Here is a 14,163-nt window from a genome sequence, read left to right as displayed (position 1 = left end):
ATTTGTCAAATGAGCTGTTCAGTTCAACCGTTGACTTCTTGACCTACATTGCTTCATGTTTATGTAAAAGAAAAAAAGAAACGGATAGAGTAGGTACGCTAATTGTTGTTGGCAGGTCGTTGCGTTTCTTTTGGATTTCATGTTTTGTCTTTTTTCTTTGGTGAGTGGATTTTAGTTTGCTTTTCTCCGTGTTTACGTTTTGTCAACACCGGCTGCAGCTCAGCGTGCGGCTCGGGTTCTGCGAGGGTTCGGGTCACGCCGACCTCTCTCCGTGCGCAGGCTCAGCTGGAGGTAACGACGTGTTCGCCGTGTGTTCCAGGTGGCGTGAAGCCCTGTGCGCTCAACTGCCTGGCGGAGGGCTATAACTTCTACACGGAGCGCTCCCCTGCTGTCGTCGACGGCACCCGATGTCAGGCTGACTCTCTGGACATCTGCATCAACGGCGAGTGTAAGGTAAGGCGAGCAAGCATCACTCATCTGGAATGCTGAGCACATGCCAAGGTAATTTGCCCTAACATCTGAAGGAAAAACTTCAATTAAGTGGTTGTTTTTATACAGAAACACATTAACGTTTAGATTTGTGTATAAATTAATGTGTGTTTTATGTGATCTTTTATGGAATCTAGCCTGGTAGTTTTTGAGTACTTTAGCTAGCAACTCAAGCAGCCTTCAAGAAGAAATGTTTGAGATTATTTGAGCAATAAAACGTGACTTGCAAAAGTATTGACACCCCAAACTGAGGAGGGGTGGGGGGCGGTAAAAGAGAAAGCTTTTTAAATCCAGAGATTGAACTCATTGCCAGGGGCGACACTAAGGTTTAAACACAAAGGGGGGCTTAGCCCCCTGGAGTCGCACAGTATGTTACCAAACGTAGCGGGAAAGTACAACAATAAAAACGTTGGGTAACGCAATCCCTGGTTCTTTGATAACTTCACTCTGTGTTTCACTATGGGAATCGTCCCAGCGTGACCCAACTACGAAAGCTCCAATGACATCACATCTGTCCGCGACAGGCAGGTTGAGCCGTGACCGTGGCTCCACCCACCGTCCAGTATCACAGCCAACCTACCCCTCTCAACTCATTCTAAGCAGGTTTCTTTCCGTGCCCATGCAAGAAGGGAGGTGTTGGTGAAACACCTCACTCTGTTATCAAAGAACCAGGGATTACGTTATATAACCCAACGTTCTTTTTCTAATTTTGCTCGGTGTTTCATTTGGGAGATATAGCCAACTCCCGAATTGCATGCTGACCCTGAAGCAATGCTTGGCAGCAATTCATATAATCCAGAACTCAGGTGGAGCCTGATGAGCTTCTGTTTTAGGGAGGCTTCAGCAGGCCTAGTGACGCCATGGGCTACTCCTCATTCTGCACTGCAAAAACAATCTTACCAAGCACTTTTTGTCCAGTGTCTTGTTGCAAAAATCTTAGTACACTTTTAATCAGACAAAAAACTGACTTACAAGTAACTTTTGAGAAAGCTATAAGAGCTTGATTTAAGTCAATGATTCCTTAATAATGTTCTCTTGTAACATGGGAAAAAGTCTTATTACTGAAAGAATCCGCCAATTCAACTAGTATTTTTTTCATCAATCAAAAGGAATTATTGACTTTAAACAATCTCTTCTATCTCGCTGAAAAGTTACTTGTAAGTTAGTTTTGTCTTGTTTCAACTGCACTAAGATATTTGCACTAGAAACCAGAACAAAAGATTTTGTATTTCTGCAGTGTTCTTTGCAAAACGGCTCGACTCATTCGGATTGGTTGGAGAACATCTGTAAACAGCTGGTTTTGGAGGCTTGCGAAAAGAGGGGGAAAAAAAACAAACAAAACCAAAAAAATAATTCTGACTTTAATCTCAGAATTGTGACTTTTGATCTTCACTCAGCTCAGCCCAAACGAGAGGCAGAGAGCGAGTCGCATGTCATAACCTGGCACAGCGGCGCTCGCAAGGAAACCGATTATTTAAGTCTGTTCGCACGGCTCCAGACTTCATGCAGCAGCAGCCTCCCTCTTAAATAATTCCGGATAAAGTCAACATTTTACAGTTATGGTCATTTTCCCAATTATACTTAATTCCCTAGAAAAGAGGAGAAAAGCCCGCATTCATCACACGGCCGTAGCGCGAGCTCGCTCCGATAGCGCAGAATCTTAAGTGCGCTCTTGTGATTGTAAACGCTGGCTGTTTAATTTTGTCAAATAAAACGCTCCGCCGTCGCTCTATCTCGGCTTTTCCCTCCTTCTCCTCCTTTCTATCCTCCTCCTCCTCCTTCTCCTCCACATCGGCGCTGGGTCGTCTTTGACGGCTGGATACCGATTCTATAAACACAATTCTCGAAGCAAAAAGAAAGAGAAGAGAAAAAAAAAAATTCTCCAGTGAGGAACAATCAGGTCTTTGAGTCTCTGATTGCGATCGAGTGACGCTGAAGGAGCTCTTATCAGGGCCCTGCAGCCTCACTCTGGATTGTTTCATGGTAAATAAAACAGAAAGAAAAAAAAATCCAGTTTTTATTGAATAATGATTTTCTCTATATTTGAAAAGGCCGATTTAATAACAGGGCAAAATACGGTTTTATTGAAAGGAGCTGGCAGCTGGTGCTCGCTTTGTTTTCCTGAGCATAAATCATGTTGTGGGGCTTGTGTGTGTCCATGCGTGTGTGTCCATGCGTGTGCGTGTGTGTGTGTGTGTGTGTGCGTGCAGAAGAAGGTTTTTCTGTGTAATCTTCCAGATGCAGCTGAAATAACTTTTTGGTTCCTCACTTAAAGTATTTGCTTTGAGTTCCACCTGACCGTACAGATTCCAGCTTGGCACAGAAATGCAGCGGCTCTGCCCACAGCTTTAATCTGATTCTCATTAAAAAAAAAAGAGAGTTGAACCAACACACACCACACTACATTGTGTGTTGTTAGATGGCCAGAAGCTGACCAGCACACTTTTGTTTACAATTTGAATCCTGCGACCCACTTTTATCTCCGAGGTTCTGATCCATGAACTTTCTTTTTCCAACTGAGAATTGCTTAAATTTTGACAATTAAAAGCAATACTAAGTTGTTATTTGTATTTTATGTGCCAACAAGGAGTAGCATATAATGATTTTACTTTTTTTCAGCTTTACAAAAAAAGTCTGAAAAGACAAACATTTGCATTTAGTTCCCTTTGAGTAACGTCTTTGTTGAGGTGTAAAACGGAGTGTGTCTGCTCACAACATCCGCGCTGTGAAACATGGTGGTGGCAGCGTCATGCAATGAGATTTTGCTTTCAGCAGAGTTGATACCTCTATCACAACAGACTCGAGGCTGAGGCAGAACGTCACCTTTGGATGCACCAATTACAGTTTTCTTTCCGATTACGATTTTTAAAACACTTGATCTGCCGATGATGATTTTGCCCTATACCGATGTTTCTGTCTGAAATGTTGTTAAACACAGCAAGAAAGTCGCTGAATTGGCAACAGGTGTGACTATCATTAGCTGCGAACGTGCAAACATGACCTGAAATGGTCAGTTAGACTTTTGCCGGGGGGCAGATCTTCCAAAATAAAGAAAATCAGGGCTGATTTATCAGTGCTCCTCCATCTTCCACTAAAACCAAGGTATAACAGAGATTGGAGCAGTTTGCAAGAACAGCCTAGTCAAAGTCCTGACATAAATTCTGTTGAGGATCTGTGGCAAGGCTGAACTATTGATGCTCTCCCCCACAAACTGATTGATTTTTGTGTATTGTTGTGCTTAAAAAAAACAAAAAAAACAATATACGAAAGGAACTGGAATGGTTTAAAGCCGAGGTGTCAAATGACAAATCAAGGTGCTGGATGTCAGTAAGCTCCCAAGGTTGGTGACAAAACGAACCATAAAGTAATCCCCTAACCTTGACTTTGAACTCAGCTGAATTATCATGTAGTTAGTGTTATCAGAATATTAAAGAGAAAAGTCAGGATTAACTTTCTAGCAACAACACACACCCGCTGCATTTTATTATTATACTGCAGCACATGTATAAAATGTCTGAATCTGGAGTTAAAACGGTGGAGGGAGTGGATTTCCATGAGGCTGTGGGAATACTGGCTAAATAAAAGGTGGAGGGCATTGTTGTACTCTGGTGACTTCCTTCATAAATAAACAAAAGACAAATCCTTCCCTCTGAAATCCCCCACACTGGATGAGCCCGTCCTGTTTCAGCTCTAGGAGGGAACTGTGTTTATTTGTTTTCCGTTAGACTGATGCCAGCTCTCAATAAACCTGCTTAGCTTTCCCTCATATGCAGCAGCTGTTAGCTTAGCGTAGCATAAACCCTGGAAACAGACAGAAATCGCTGGGACTGTTCTGCCGGAAGGACGCAGCAAGCCTGCAAACAGCATAAAACGCTGCACAAACCTATCCATACGTGACTGCTCTCGATTAAAAGTGTCGCAAAAATAAGAACCTAAGCTAGTAGCACAATTGTCTCACTCTGATCCAGAAAGAAAAGCATTAGAAACATGTTTAAGGGAGGGGAATGTCACTCTACTGAAGAGATAAGTCAGCATGAGAACCTTCAGTAAAAAAAAAAGAAAGATAGAAATCACCGTATTATACAGTATAACTGTGTTTATGCAACAATTTAAACATGATAATGTTACAAAAACAAGTTACTTTTATCTTAAACCAAATAAATATGCATTCCTTCTTTTAAAATAACAAATAATATAATATCTAAGATTTATTTATTGTTTTTATGTACATTTTGATGCTACATTCAATAAACACCAACTAAAAGTAGTAGTTTTTCGATTCCAACTCCACAGAATATACCTTTCTGCTGCTTTACCATTTATAGAATAACACTGCTATATAGCAAGCTAACGTTAGCATGTAAATTAGCATGGCTATCCGCCTAGTCTGCTGCTTGGCAGACATGCCTTTATCTTCCTTTTAAAACAGTATTACCTTCATAAGATCAATGGGTGGTCATGTTTCAGTTTCCACAGCATCACTTTCTATTATTTTTTGAAAAAAAAGAGTAGTAGTAGCCTTCATTTGGCTAGCTGACCTGTGGTGGAGCAACAATAGTGGAGGGGCAGCGCTGTGCACCACACAGCCAGTGAAAACTCATGTCGTTCCTACAGTTTCTCTGGCATATTAGTTAAAAAACTTTGAACTTCTGTATATGACTGAAACTTTTACCAATTTCCAACCCACAACTAACTATAGCAGCTAACCTGCTGATGTCTGGATTGTATTTACACATCTTAAGGCTTCTAATGTTTTGTCTCATTGCATCCACTGATTTCATTGAATTTTCAGAGACTTTGTGTGATATTGTGTGGTCCTTGCCAGGTGGGTCAAAAGAATAGAACTTTTTGTCCTGCAAACTGAATGCTAAGTGGGCCGCTAACCTTACACTGCACATAACCCTTAACACATCAGAGAAGAAATCGGAAATGACGTGTATTCAACTCTATTCAAATTCATTTCTTCAAGGACAGAACTTTAAGCAATGATACATGTTAAAAACAGAGCAACCATTGTTTTTTGTACGTAGGTTTTCTAGCCATTCGCTAATTTGCTAATGTAGTCCTTGGTCATTTTTCCCTCCCTTCCACTGTTATGATCTACTTTATGTTGGTCTATCACCACATAAACTACGTTGAATTTGCGTTTTGTAAGCCTTCTGTCAGACTGAATGCGAGTAGCTTAGCTTGTTCTCAACTAAATCTATCCATTAGAAAATTCAAACAAAATGTAAGGTAAAGCTAACGTGAGCCGTGACAAAACAATCTCAGCCTTTAATCAATTATAACAATCCTGACTTTGCCTCTCTTCCTCTGTTGTCTCCAAAGCATGTGGGCTGCGACAACATCCTGGACTCAGTCGCAAGAGAAGACCGCTGCCGTGTGTGTGGAGGGGACGGCAGCACCTGTGAGGCCACCGAGGGGCTCTTCAACGACTCTCTGCCCAGAGGAGGTAAACCAAGTCTGACCTCCTGCACTGGCGTTTAGGAAAAGAGGCTTGACATGTCAGAGATGTGTTAGATTTCCACTGATGAACTGCGGTACTGAACTGAGATGGCACTTTCTGCTTTGCTTGTAAGACCATAATGTGACTCAGCCCTCTTTTGGTAAACCGGCCTTGTACTTGGTTGGAACTGGGAAGGTAATTGTTTCCCTTTATCACGATTACCGGAGCTGAGTCAAGATACGTATGGACACATATTTTTTCCTGTTAATTAGATCAAGGAGGTCAGAAATCAGCCGCTTGGTTTTTAGTGCAGTTTGGGTTTGTCTATAGAGAGCAGAAGTAGGAGAAAACATATTTCTCCTTCTATGGTATGGCTTGTAAACCACCTAAAATACAATGTGTATGATGGACAGAAAAAAAGAATAAAAGGGGGGGGGGGAAACAGGGCCTTTTTGCCCTCCTGCAGGGTTGTTTTGTCCTTTTTGGGTTGTTGGTTTGGAATTTAATCTATATGTACTCCTACTTAGATTCAGACGTAACCTTACATCCCATCTGTGCTGGAATGATTTGTCACATAGAGGAGGTTGGTTGGGGAGGGGGAATCACGGTCCCTTCAAATTATCTTCTTTTTTTTTGTTTCCCAGGCTACATGGAGGTGGTTCAGATCCCAAAAGGATCGGTTCACATCGAGATCAGAGAAGTCGCCGTGTCAAAGAACTACATAGGTGAGTTATAGACCGCAATAGGCTCCTCTTTGCAACCTTATTGAGAACCAGTTAGTGGTATGAGATTCCAAAATATGTTGGAGTCAGCAGGGAGTGTCTATGGAGTTAATTTCCTGTCAAAATATTCCAAACAAACATTATACAAACTCTCCTCACGGACAAAATGATCTCTACTCGCATACAAAACAAATTTCTGCCAAAAGTCATGAGACGCCTTAGATGAAATTAGGCGTTTTCTACCCTTTCACAGCAGGTGGTGCTATTGAGACGACTGACACGGTGCTAATCATGTTAGCAGTGAGATAACAGTTTAACACCAGTTTCTCTGGGACCCAACTGCACTTAAATATCATCCCAGTGTGCTTCAGTTGTCTCACTATTTATCTTCCTTGAACCTGATTGGTGGATTGGTTGGACCCCCAAAAGTGGAAATAAAAAAGACTGTAGGTGCTAGTTTCTGCTTTAGTGCTAAGATAGTTTCCACTGCATATATGAATGTATTTTAAGGTATATGTGGTGGCTAAGCTATTGATAGGCAGCTCTAAGCGGGTCTATGGAGCTAAATTGGGGCCATAAAAGGAAAGAAATGTGAAACTGGCAAAAAAAGATTTAAAACTGAAAAATATTGAAATTAAAAAATAGCATAAAACTCTAAAAAAAAAAAGCAATTGAAATTGAAAAAATAATTCAAAACTGCATTTCAGATTCAAGCTTTTTTTCAGGTAAAAATTTTTTTTCAGTTTAAATTTTTTTCTTTTGAACAAACTTTATGGCCATAATTTAGCTCCATAGACCCGCTTACAGCTGCCTATTTTAATGGTGGCTCTGTTTTAGCCTATGATCTGGGCCTCAGTTGACGGGGTTCAGTTTCCAAACACTTTGTGTTTCTGTTTCAAATAAATTTTATTTTGAACAAACTTTATGACCCCAATTTAGTTTCATAGGGGTCTCCAACATTTACAGACTTAAGTTACCTGCGTGCTGCTGTGGTCCTTACTTCCCGTGAATAACCGGGGTCCACTGTATGGGCAATTTGGAGGTGTATGTGGCTTTGCCCAGCTGGGATCTCTACATACAGTGTGACCATCTCATGTTGATCTCTAAACTTTTTGATCTCAGGAAACAGATGGAATATTATGCCCTTGATCTATTGCCACCATAGCAACGAGTCATTCTGACCTTGCTACAAACGTGGCAAGATCCAGACCTCATTGTGTCCAAAATAATCCAGAGACGACCTCATTTCTGGCTGCATTTTAAAGCTGCAGTGCAATTTTTGAAACCTGAGACACATCTAAGATTTTCTTTGTGTGCAAAACAATAAGAATAAACATCTAAATTTCTCTGAACCACTCTTGAGATTTGGTCAGGCGACAAGGGCCACGATTCAAAGCATGGCAGCAAAAAATTGATACAAGAGCAACAAGAAAACAGTAGAATGTAACCGTGCCGTGAAGATCTGGACCACTGCAGAGTTTTAATATTCTTAGCAATATTCAAACGTTTTACCTCTTTCAAAATTAAAGGTAAAAAATCCTGCATGAACATGCAGCAGAGCAAAATTTCAAGCATTTTAAGGAGATTTCCATACAGTCTAGTTTTTTGCTGATGTGTAGAGAAGTTAATTTACCGCCGCGCGCTGATTTGGCAGTTTGCAACGCCAAGCTGTTTCATATTTAGGTCCGTGTCATCCACATTTCCTCACGTCTTTTTTAAAAAAAGAAAAAAAGCCAATTGGAGAATCCCATCATCTAATCTCCTCTTGCTTAAAGCGAAGCCGTAAAACACAGTCTCTCATAAGTGAAAAAGAAAAAAAAAAACCTCCCCTGAATCCTATTAATAAATACTTTGGCATCAGACTCATCCACTTTATTTCAGACTAAACAAAAAATTTTTTTTTAAATAAATAGTATTCACATCGCTGGCAGCGTCAGAAGCAAAACAATCAGACGACCGGATTCAATTAAGTCGGCCTCGCGTCTTATCGTTAGCCACAGACAGACATGTGGCAGCGTGTTGGATTTATACCGGACGGCGTTGATGGACGACTTAAGTCACACTCTGAAGCGGAGAGCTGCGTCAGATTTATAGGGCCGTGGTGACAGCTGCCTGCTCCTCCGGGAACGCAGAGGATATGATGTTCATATATCACAGTTTAAAGACTTGCTTTTTTGGGGGGTGGGGGGTATTATTTTCCCGTCCGAGCGCTTTGTAACTTTGTTATGAATTTCATCTGTGACCTCAGTTGATAATGATAATATTGCTCTTATGTAGCGTTGCCTGACTCTCTGCTCCTCTGGTTAGAGAAGTTTGGATTTTTCCCCCCCAGTGTTTTATTAGGTCTGCATGAGGAAGCATAAATACAGAGGCGGGTGGCGGGTGAAGGGAGGTGGTGGTGAGGGAGGGGAATATTTGCGGACTGTGCTGGTCAAAAAAAAAAATCACAATGCTCCCGTTCAGTGCCAGATGTGCTGACAATGGATTTATAGATAAAGGAGGAGGCTGTGGTATGTTAAGGAGCGTTGTTTGTCAAGTAAAAGCTATGGAGGACGATTTGCAGAACATGATACAGAGTGTCAGAATATTAAGTATCTGCATAGTTTGTTTTTCCTGATTGGATGCACAGAAAACGTAACTTTGAAAATGATGCTCTTTTGTGTGTTAGTCCACCTGAATGCCCTTTACTGGCAAGGTTGCCATAATTTGGCCTTTGTTTACATCAAGGATTCAGTGAACAAGTTTGAATTGATTGTGGATTTTTTTCTGATCCTCAGCCAGCCCCGGCTCCAGACGAGTTTAACAGGGGCGGCCATCAACTTATTTTGGGGGGGCAAAATGAATCTACATGGACAACACCAGTAGCCTACAGGCTCCTAGTTAACAAGCTTAACATGCTGTATTGGTATTAGCTAGTCATCTTTTAGCAAACATTACTCGTATCCAACAGCATTACTCAACTCATTCGGTTGGTTTGGGGGAAAATCTGTGAAAAGTTCTTTGCGTTTTGCTGTTTGTTGCCATGATTCTAAGACACCTGAGCAACTCTGCATAGCAGCAGCAGGTCTCTGTCACTGCCTCACAGGTGTAAACCCAGCGCAAGCATCTCAGCGTTCATGTTGCATTTGAAGGTAGCTCGGAAAAACAAGCTACGACGTGTCAACAACGGTTTAAACAGTTTTAGCTGCTGAAAAAGTGACAGAGAACACAGATATGGGAAGTGCGGAAGGCCCTAGTGACACAGTATACAGCCCCTATTGTATACTGTGTCACTTTATTTGAAGGGATGTGCATGAGACTGCCATGACAACTGTCATGTCTTCACGAATGTTTACAACTGTTGTCATGAAATGCAAAGTTGCACTAAAATTTGCATAAAACGTCCATTAAAAGTGTTATTATTTACCAAATGACACTTCATGGCAACGGTCATAAACATTCATAAAGACTCCTTCATGTTTATGACAGTGTCATGTCAGTCTCATGCAGTGTTACCAAGCTGCAGTTTCCAAGTATTTTAACTTTTGCCTCACAGAGCAGTCCCTCTTCCTGCAATTCCCCCACTCAGCTCCTTCAGACTAGCCAGCAGCAATTAGCAGACACCTGTTGGAACTGCGCATGAGCACATTATAGGAGCTACTTCTCAGTGCAACACTGGTGAAAACGTTGTTAAAGGGTTAGTAAAGGAGCCACGTTGTGATGACTTCCTGAAGGCGGAGTTTCAGAGAGAGGAGGAGTTTCTTAAAGAGACAGAGACCCAATTTCAAGGCGTTAAATTACAAAGTCAAATGCCACTCCGAACTGGTAAAGCTTATTTAATGAGGTTGGTTTCCAGTGACTCATTGAGGCTGACCTTTCCTTCAGGAAGGTCATCCAGGAAAAGAGCAGCTAGTACCCCACACATCCTGAACACAAACTGTTTACCTTTATGTTGAAGCATCTATTTAGAAAATTTAGATGTCTTGATTTTTTTTGTCTTGGTAAAACAAAAACAAAATGTTTATATTAATTTTTATATTTTTTTAAATATTAATTATATTAATTCTTATATTAAAATAATTGCTACCCTTCTCCATAGTCAGTAGGACATCCTTTCTATAAGTGCTGGTCACGTTTTTGCATGTTTCCTCTGGTATTCAGTGACGAGCTCCAAGTCTTTAAAGTCATAATTCCTCTTTGCAAATGCTTTTTCTTACTTATTCCTTTTTTTTTTTCTTTTTGTAATATCTCAGCTCTAAAATCCGAAGAGGACGATTACTACATCAACGGAGCTTGGACCATCGACTGGCCCAGGAAGTTTGACATTGCCGGGTCGGCCTTCCACTACAGGAGACCCACCGATGAACCCGAGTCTCTGGAGGCACTGGGACCCACCACCGAAAACCTCTCCGTTATGGTAGAAACGCTCTTTTTTTTGTGCCAAACTCAAAGCTATAACATAAAAAGTGATAAAAATCAAACTTGTATTTCACAATGAGAGAGAAACGGAGAGAGAAAGAGAACGTGGAATTGGCTAATTATAGTTTGAAGTTGTGCTCATAACTTTCAAAAAACACATTTCTTTCCCCTCCTCATAAACTCGTTGGTAGTTCCTGTAAAATCACTGCTTTAGTACACTTGACCTCCAATAAATGTGATCATAAACTCTTTTACACCCAGTGGTGTAGTTGTTTATAATACATCATTTCCTTCGATCTTTCTCTTTAGGTTTGTTGGTGAATTGCTGTATTTTTTTTGCCATTCGAGTGACGATAAGACAACAGTGCGGTGATGAACTGTAATGCCCTCATGTCTGTCGCACTGTTAGTAGGATGAACAGTGCTTTGCAAATGTCTTCACACCCCTTGAGCTTTTCCACATTTGTCAAGCTACAACCTCCATGTGTTTTATGTGATAGACCAAAGTGACACACGTTTACAACCAGTTACCAGTATAACCGTGATTATGATATTGTGCTGCGCATTTGTAATCTGCCCCTACAGGTGGGTGATACGGCTGAAAAACATATGGCGACACAAGTCGAAATCAGTCGATATTGACAAGTGCAGATTAGTTTAAACATCTGAAAAACTGCCAAACTGTTGGCCTGTTTTATTGGACGGTGACAAAACTCAAAACTGCAGCCACACAAGTTACTGAACAAGTTGTTGCTAGGCAACCATAGAGTGAGTTAGTTGATGCCACCAACTTTGGTTAGCTAGCCGTGAGAAGTTGAACGGCTAACGCCTTTCCTCTGCCTACATCAGTGGTCTCTGACCTTTTTATTACTGCGGACCAGTCAAGACTTGGCAATTTCGCTGCCGGGGGGGAATATGCCTGATCTGAAATTGGGCATATTCAACATTGTACTGCCGCGATTATCGCAGCCTGTGGGGTTTTCCCTGACGCCTAACCTTTTCCCTGACGCCCGCCACAAAAATGAACATTTTACTTTTGTGAAAATTTTAACTCACAATAACAACTAATGGGAGCCCTGAGCTTGTTTTTCTGCAACGAGACGGAACCATCTGGGAGTGATGAGAGACAATGACACCCAAAGTGTTGCTTATGCACAGGGAGCGAATCAGTTTGAAGCTTCATTGCCTCATTAACGATCCGGTCACCATATCATGCAGAGCTTGGAATGTGGGAATCACCTACTGGGATAAATTCATTCTCCTGTCTCTTCTCTGGGCCTTTTCCCCTTCGTAAAGAAACTTTCCAAAGAATCTGATCTGTTTCTTACTCATTTTGCTGCTTGTGGCTCAATGTTGGCGCGCAAGACATAACCTAGAATCCGGTTAAAGGATTTTCAAAATAAAAGATCATCCAGACTCAAATAATACATAAAACGGAAATATTTAATTATTTCTGGCGTGGCCTGGTACCAATTGGTCCACGGGCCGGTACCGGTCCGCGGCCCGGGGGTTGGGGACCACTGATTTACATCACCCAGAATGCTGTGCAGTTCTAGTTCACTGAAGTTATTGAACATTCCATTGAATCTATTCATGTCGATCGCGTGTCTATTGCCATATCAGTATATCAGTTCATCGATTTATTGCCCAGCTCTGTCAGCCCCATTTACTTTGATATCCCAAAAATAAAATCTTTCAAAAGTCAATTAATTAGTAAGTGAAATTTGATCTTAGTATAGATCCAGCTGTTCCATGAAGACCTCAGACATTTGTTAAAGGATATTGGTGAACAAAAAGAAATCCAATCCGGTTCTGTATCTCTGATAAGATTTTAAAATTGATGTCTGGAATTTCCATCCAGTCTGACTGGGCGTTAGCATCTGAAGGGACTGGAAGCTAGCTCAACAAACCATAGAAGCAGAGAGGCTTTTTATTTGTAAAAAACTTCAAAAACCAAGTATCGTTTTCTTTTCACATCTACATTTGACATTAAATGCATGCTGTGTAATTTAATGGCAAACAGTGACAGCCACACAGTGAAGGCTATCAGTGTTTGCAGTGTGGTAGCCAGAGGTGCCCAAAGTGGGTCCTGGAGGGCCGACATCCTGCATGCTTTAGTTCTCTCCCTGGTTTAACACACCTGGATCAAATGAGGGCTCATTTGAAGGCCTAAGAAGAACACTGACATGCTGAAAAGGTTGTTACTACCACCAGGGAGAGAACTAAAACATGCAAGATGTCGACACTCGACCAATGCTAACAAAAAAAAATAACCTTTTTACTCCTCCAAACATTGTTCATCCAGATTGGTGTAAACTAGCAGAAACACTAGTCGTTCTCTTTCTGCCGCTGACTTCATCCCTCCTAGTTCTTTTACAAACATTTCTACTTCCAATAAATGTCTACTACGAGTCTGAGAAGCTAAGTGAACCTTTTTGCACCCTGCTGTTGTTGCAGGTTCTCCTTCAAGAAGAGAACCTAGGAATACGCTACAGGTTCAACGTTCCCATCCAGCGGACAGGAAGCGGTGGCAACGAGGTGGGCTTCTCCTGGCACCACCCGCCCTGGTCCGAGTGCTCGGCTACCTGCGCTGGTGGTAAGCCTGGGATTACTGCTCTTATTCCTGTCGCCAAAGGAAGATTTTTTTTTTTTATGTGAAGTGTTTCAGCTGCAAGAGAATGTTGGGGCCAAATGTCGGAAAATTAGTAAAATGTTCAATGGTGTAGTTTTTGCACTTTTTACATTTTGATTGACACGTCAAACATCTTGGAACTGTGGAAAAAGTGAATACATATCATGCATTTGTTACATTCGTGCTTGTGAAATGAGACTCTGTCACTAATTTGTGTCCATTGACCATAAAAATGCGCAAATTGGAAATACGAAATTAAAGTTGCTTAATGGAAACATGTCAAAATTGTACCAAAATTAGTTTATTTCGCAAAACTGAAAAGGAAACACTCCTCGCATCACGCGATCAATAACCGAATGTTTCTACTGGTGGAAAAGACAAAGAGGACGACAGGAAGTGGTGGGAGGATAATGACGTTGCATTCTTTTCAATGACTTACCTCGTGAACAAACTTACTCACGTGTGATTTTAATTGCA

The 14,163-nt window shown here is 41.3% G+C and overlaps 1 protein-coding gene across 2 annotated transcripts in view; it reads left to right on the top strand.

Moving 5' to 3' along the window:
• Window positions 1–14,163, top strand: part of adamts6 (ADAM metallopeptidase with thrombospondin type 1 motif, 6) — an 80,233-nt gene that overhangs the window by 50,378 nt on the left and 15,692 nt on the right. For both annotated transcript variants that reach the window (XM_028026155.1, XM_028026153.1), the window contains exons 16-20: window positions 320–453; window positions 5,818–5,941; window positions 6,580–6,660; window positions 10,890–11,053; window positions 13,512–13,650. In XM_028026155.1, coding sequence (XP_027881956.1) covers window positions 320–453; window positions 5,818–5,941; window positions 6,580–6,660; window positions 10,890–11,053; window positions 13,512–13,650 — 642 coding nt within the window. The remainder of the gene's footprint in view (window positions 1–319; window positions 454–5,817; window positions 5,942–6,579; window positions 6,661–10,889; window positions 11,054–13,511; window positions 13,651–14,163) is intronic.

This window comes from Xiphophorus couchianus, chromosome 8 (genome assembly GCF_001444195.1).
Source record: "Xiphophorus couchianus chromosome 8, X_couchianus-1.0, whole genome shotgun sequence".
In the NCBI taxonomy this organism is placed as follows: Eukaryota; Metazoa; Chordata; class Actinopteri; order Cyprinodontiformes; family Poeciliidae; genus Xiphophorus; species Xiphophorus couchianus.
Note: the sequence above shows the minus strand (reverse complement) of the source record. Positions and strands in the feature narration are given on the sequence as shown.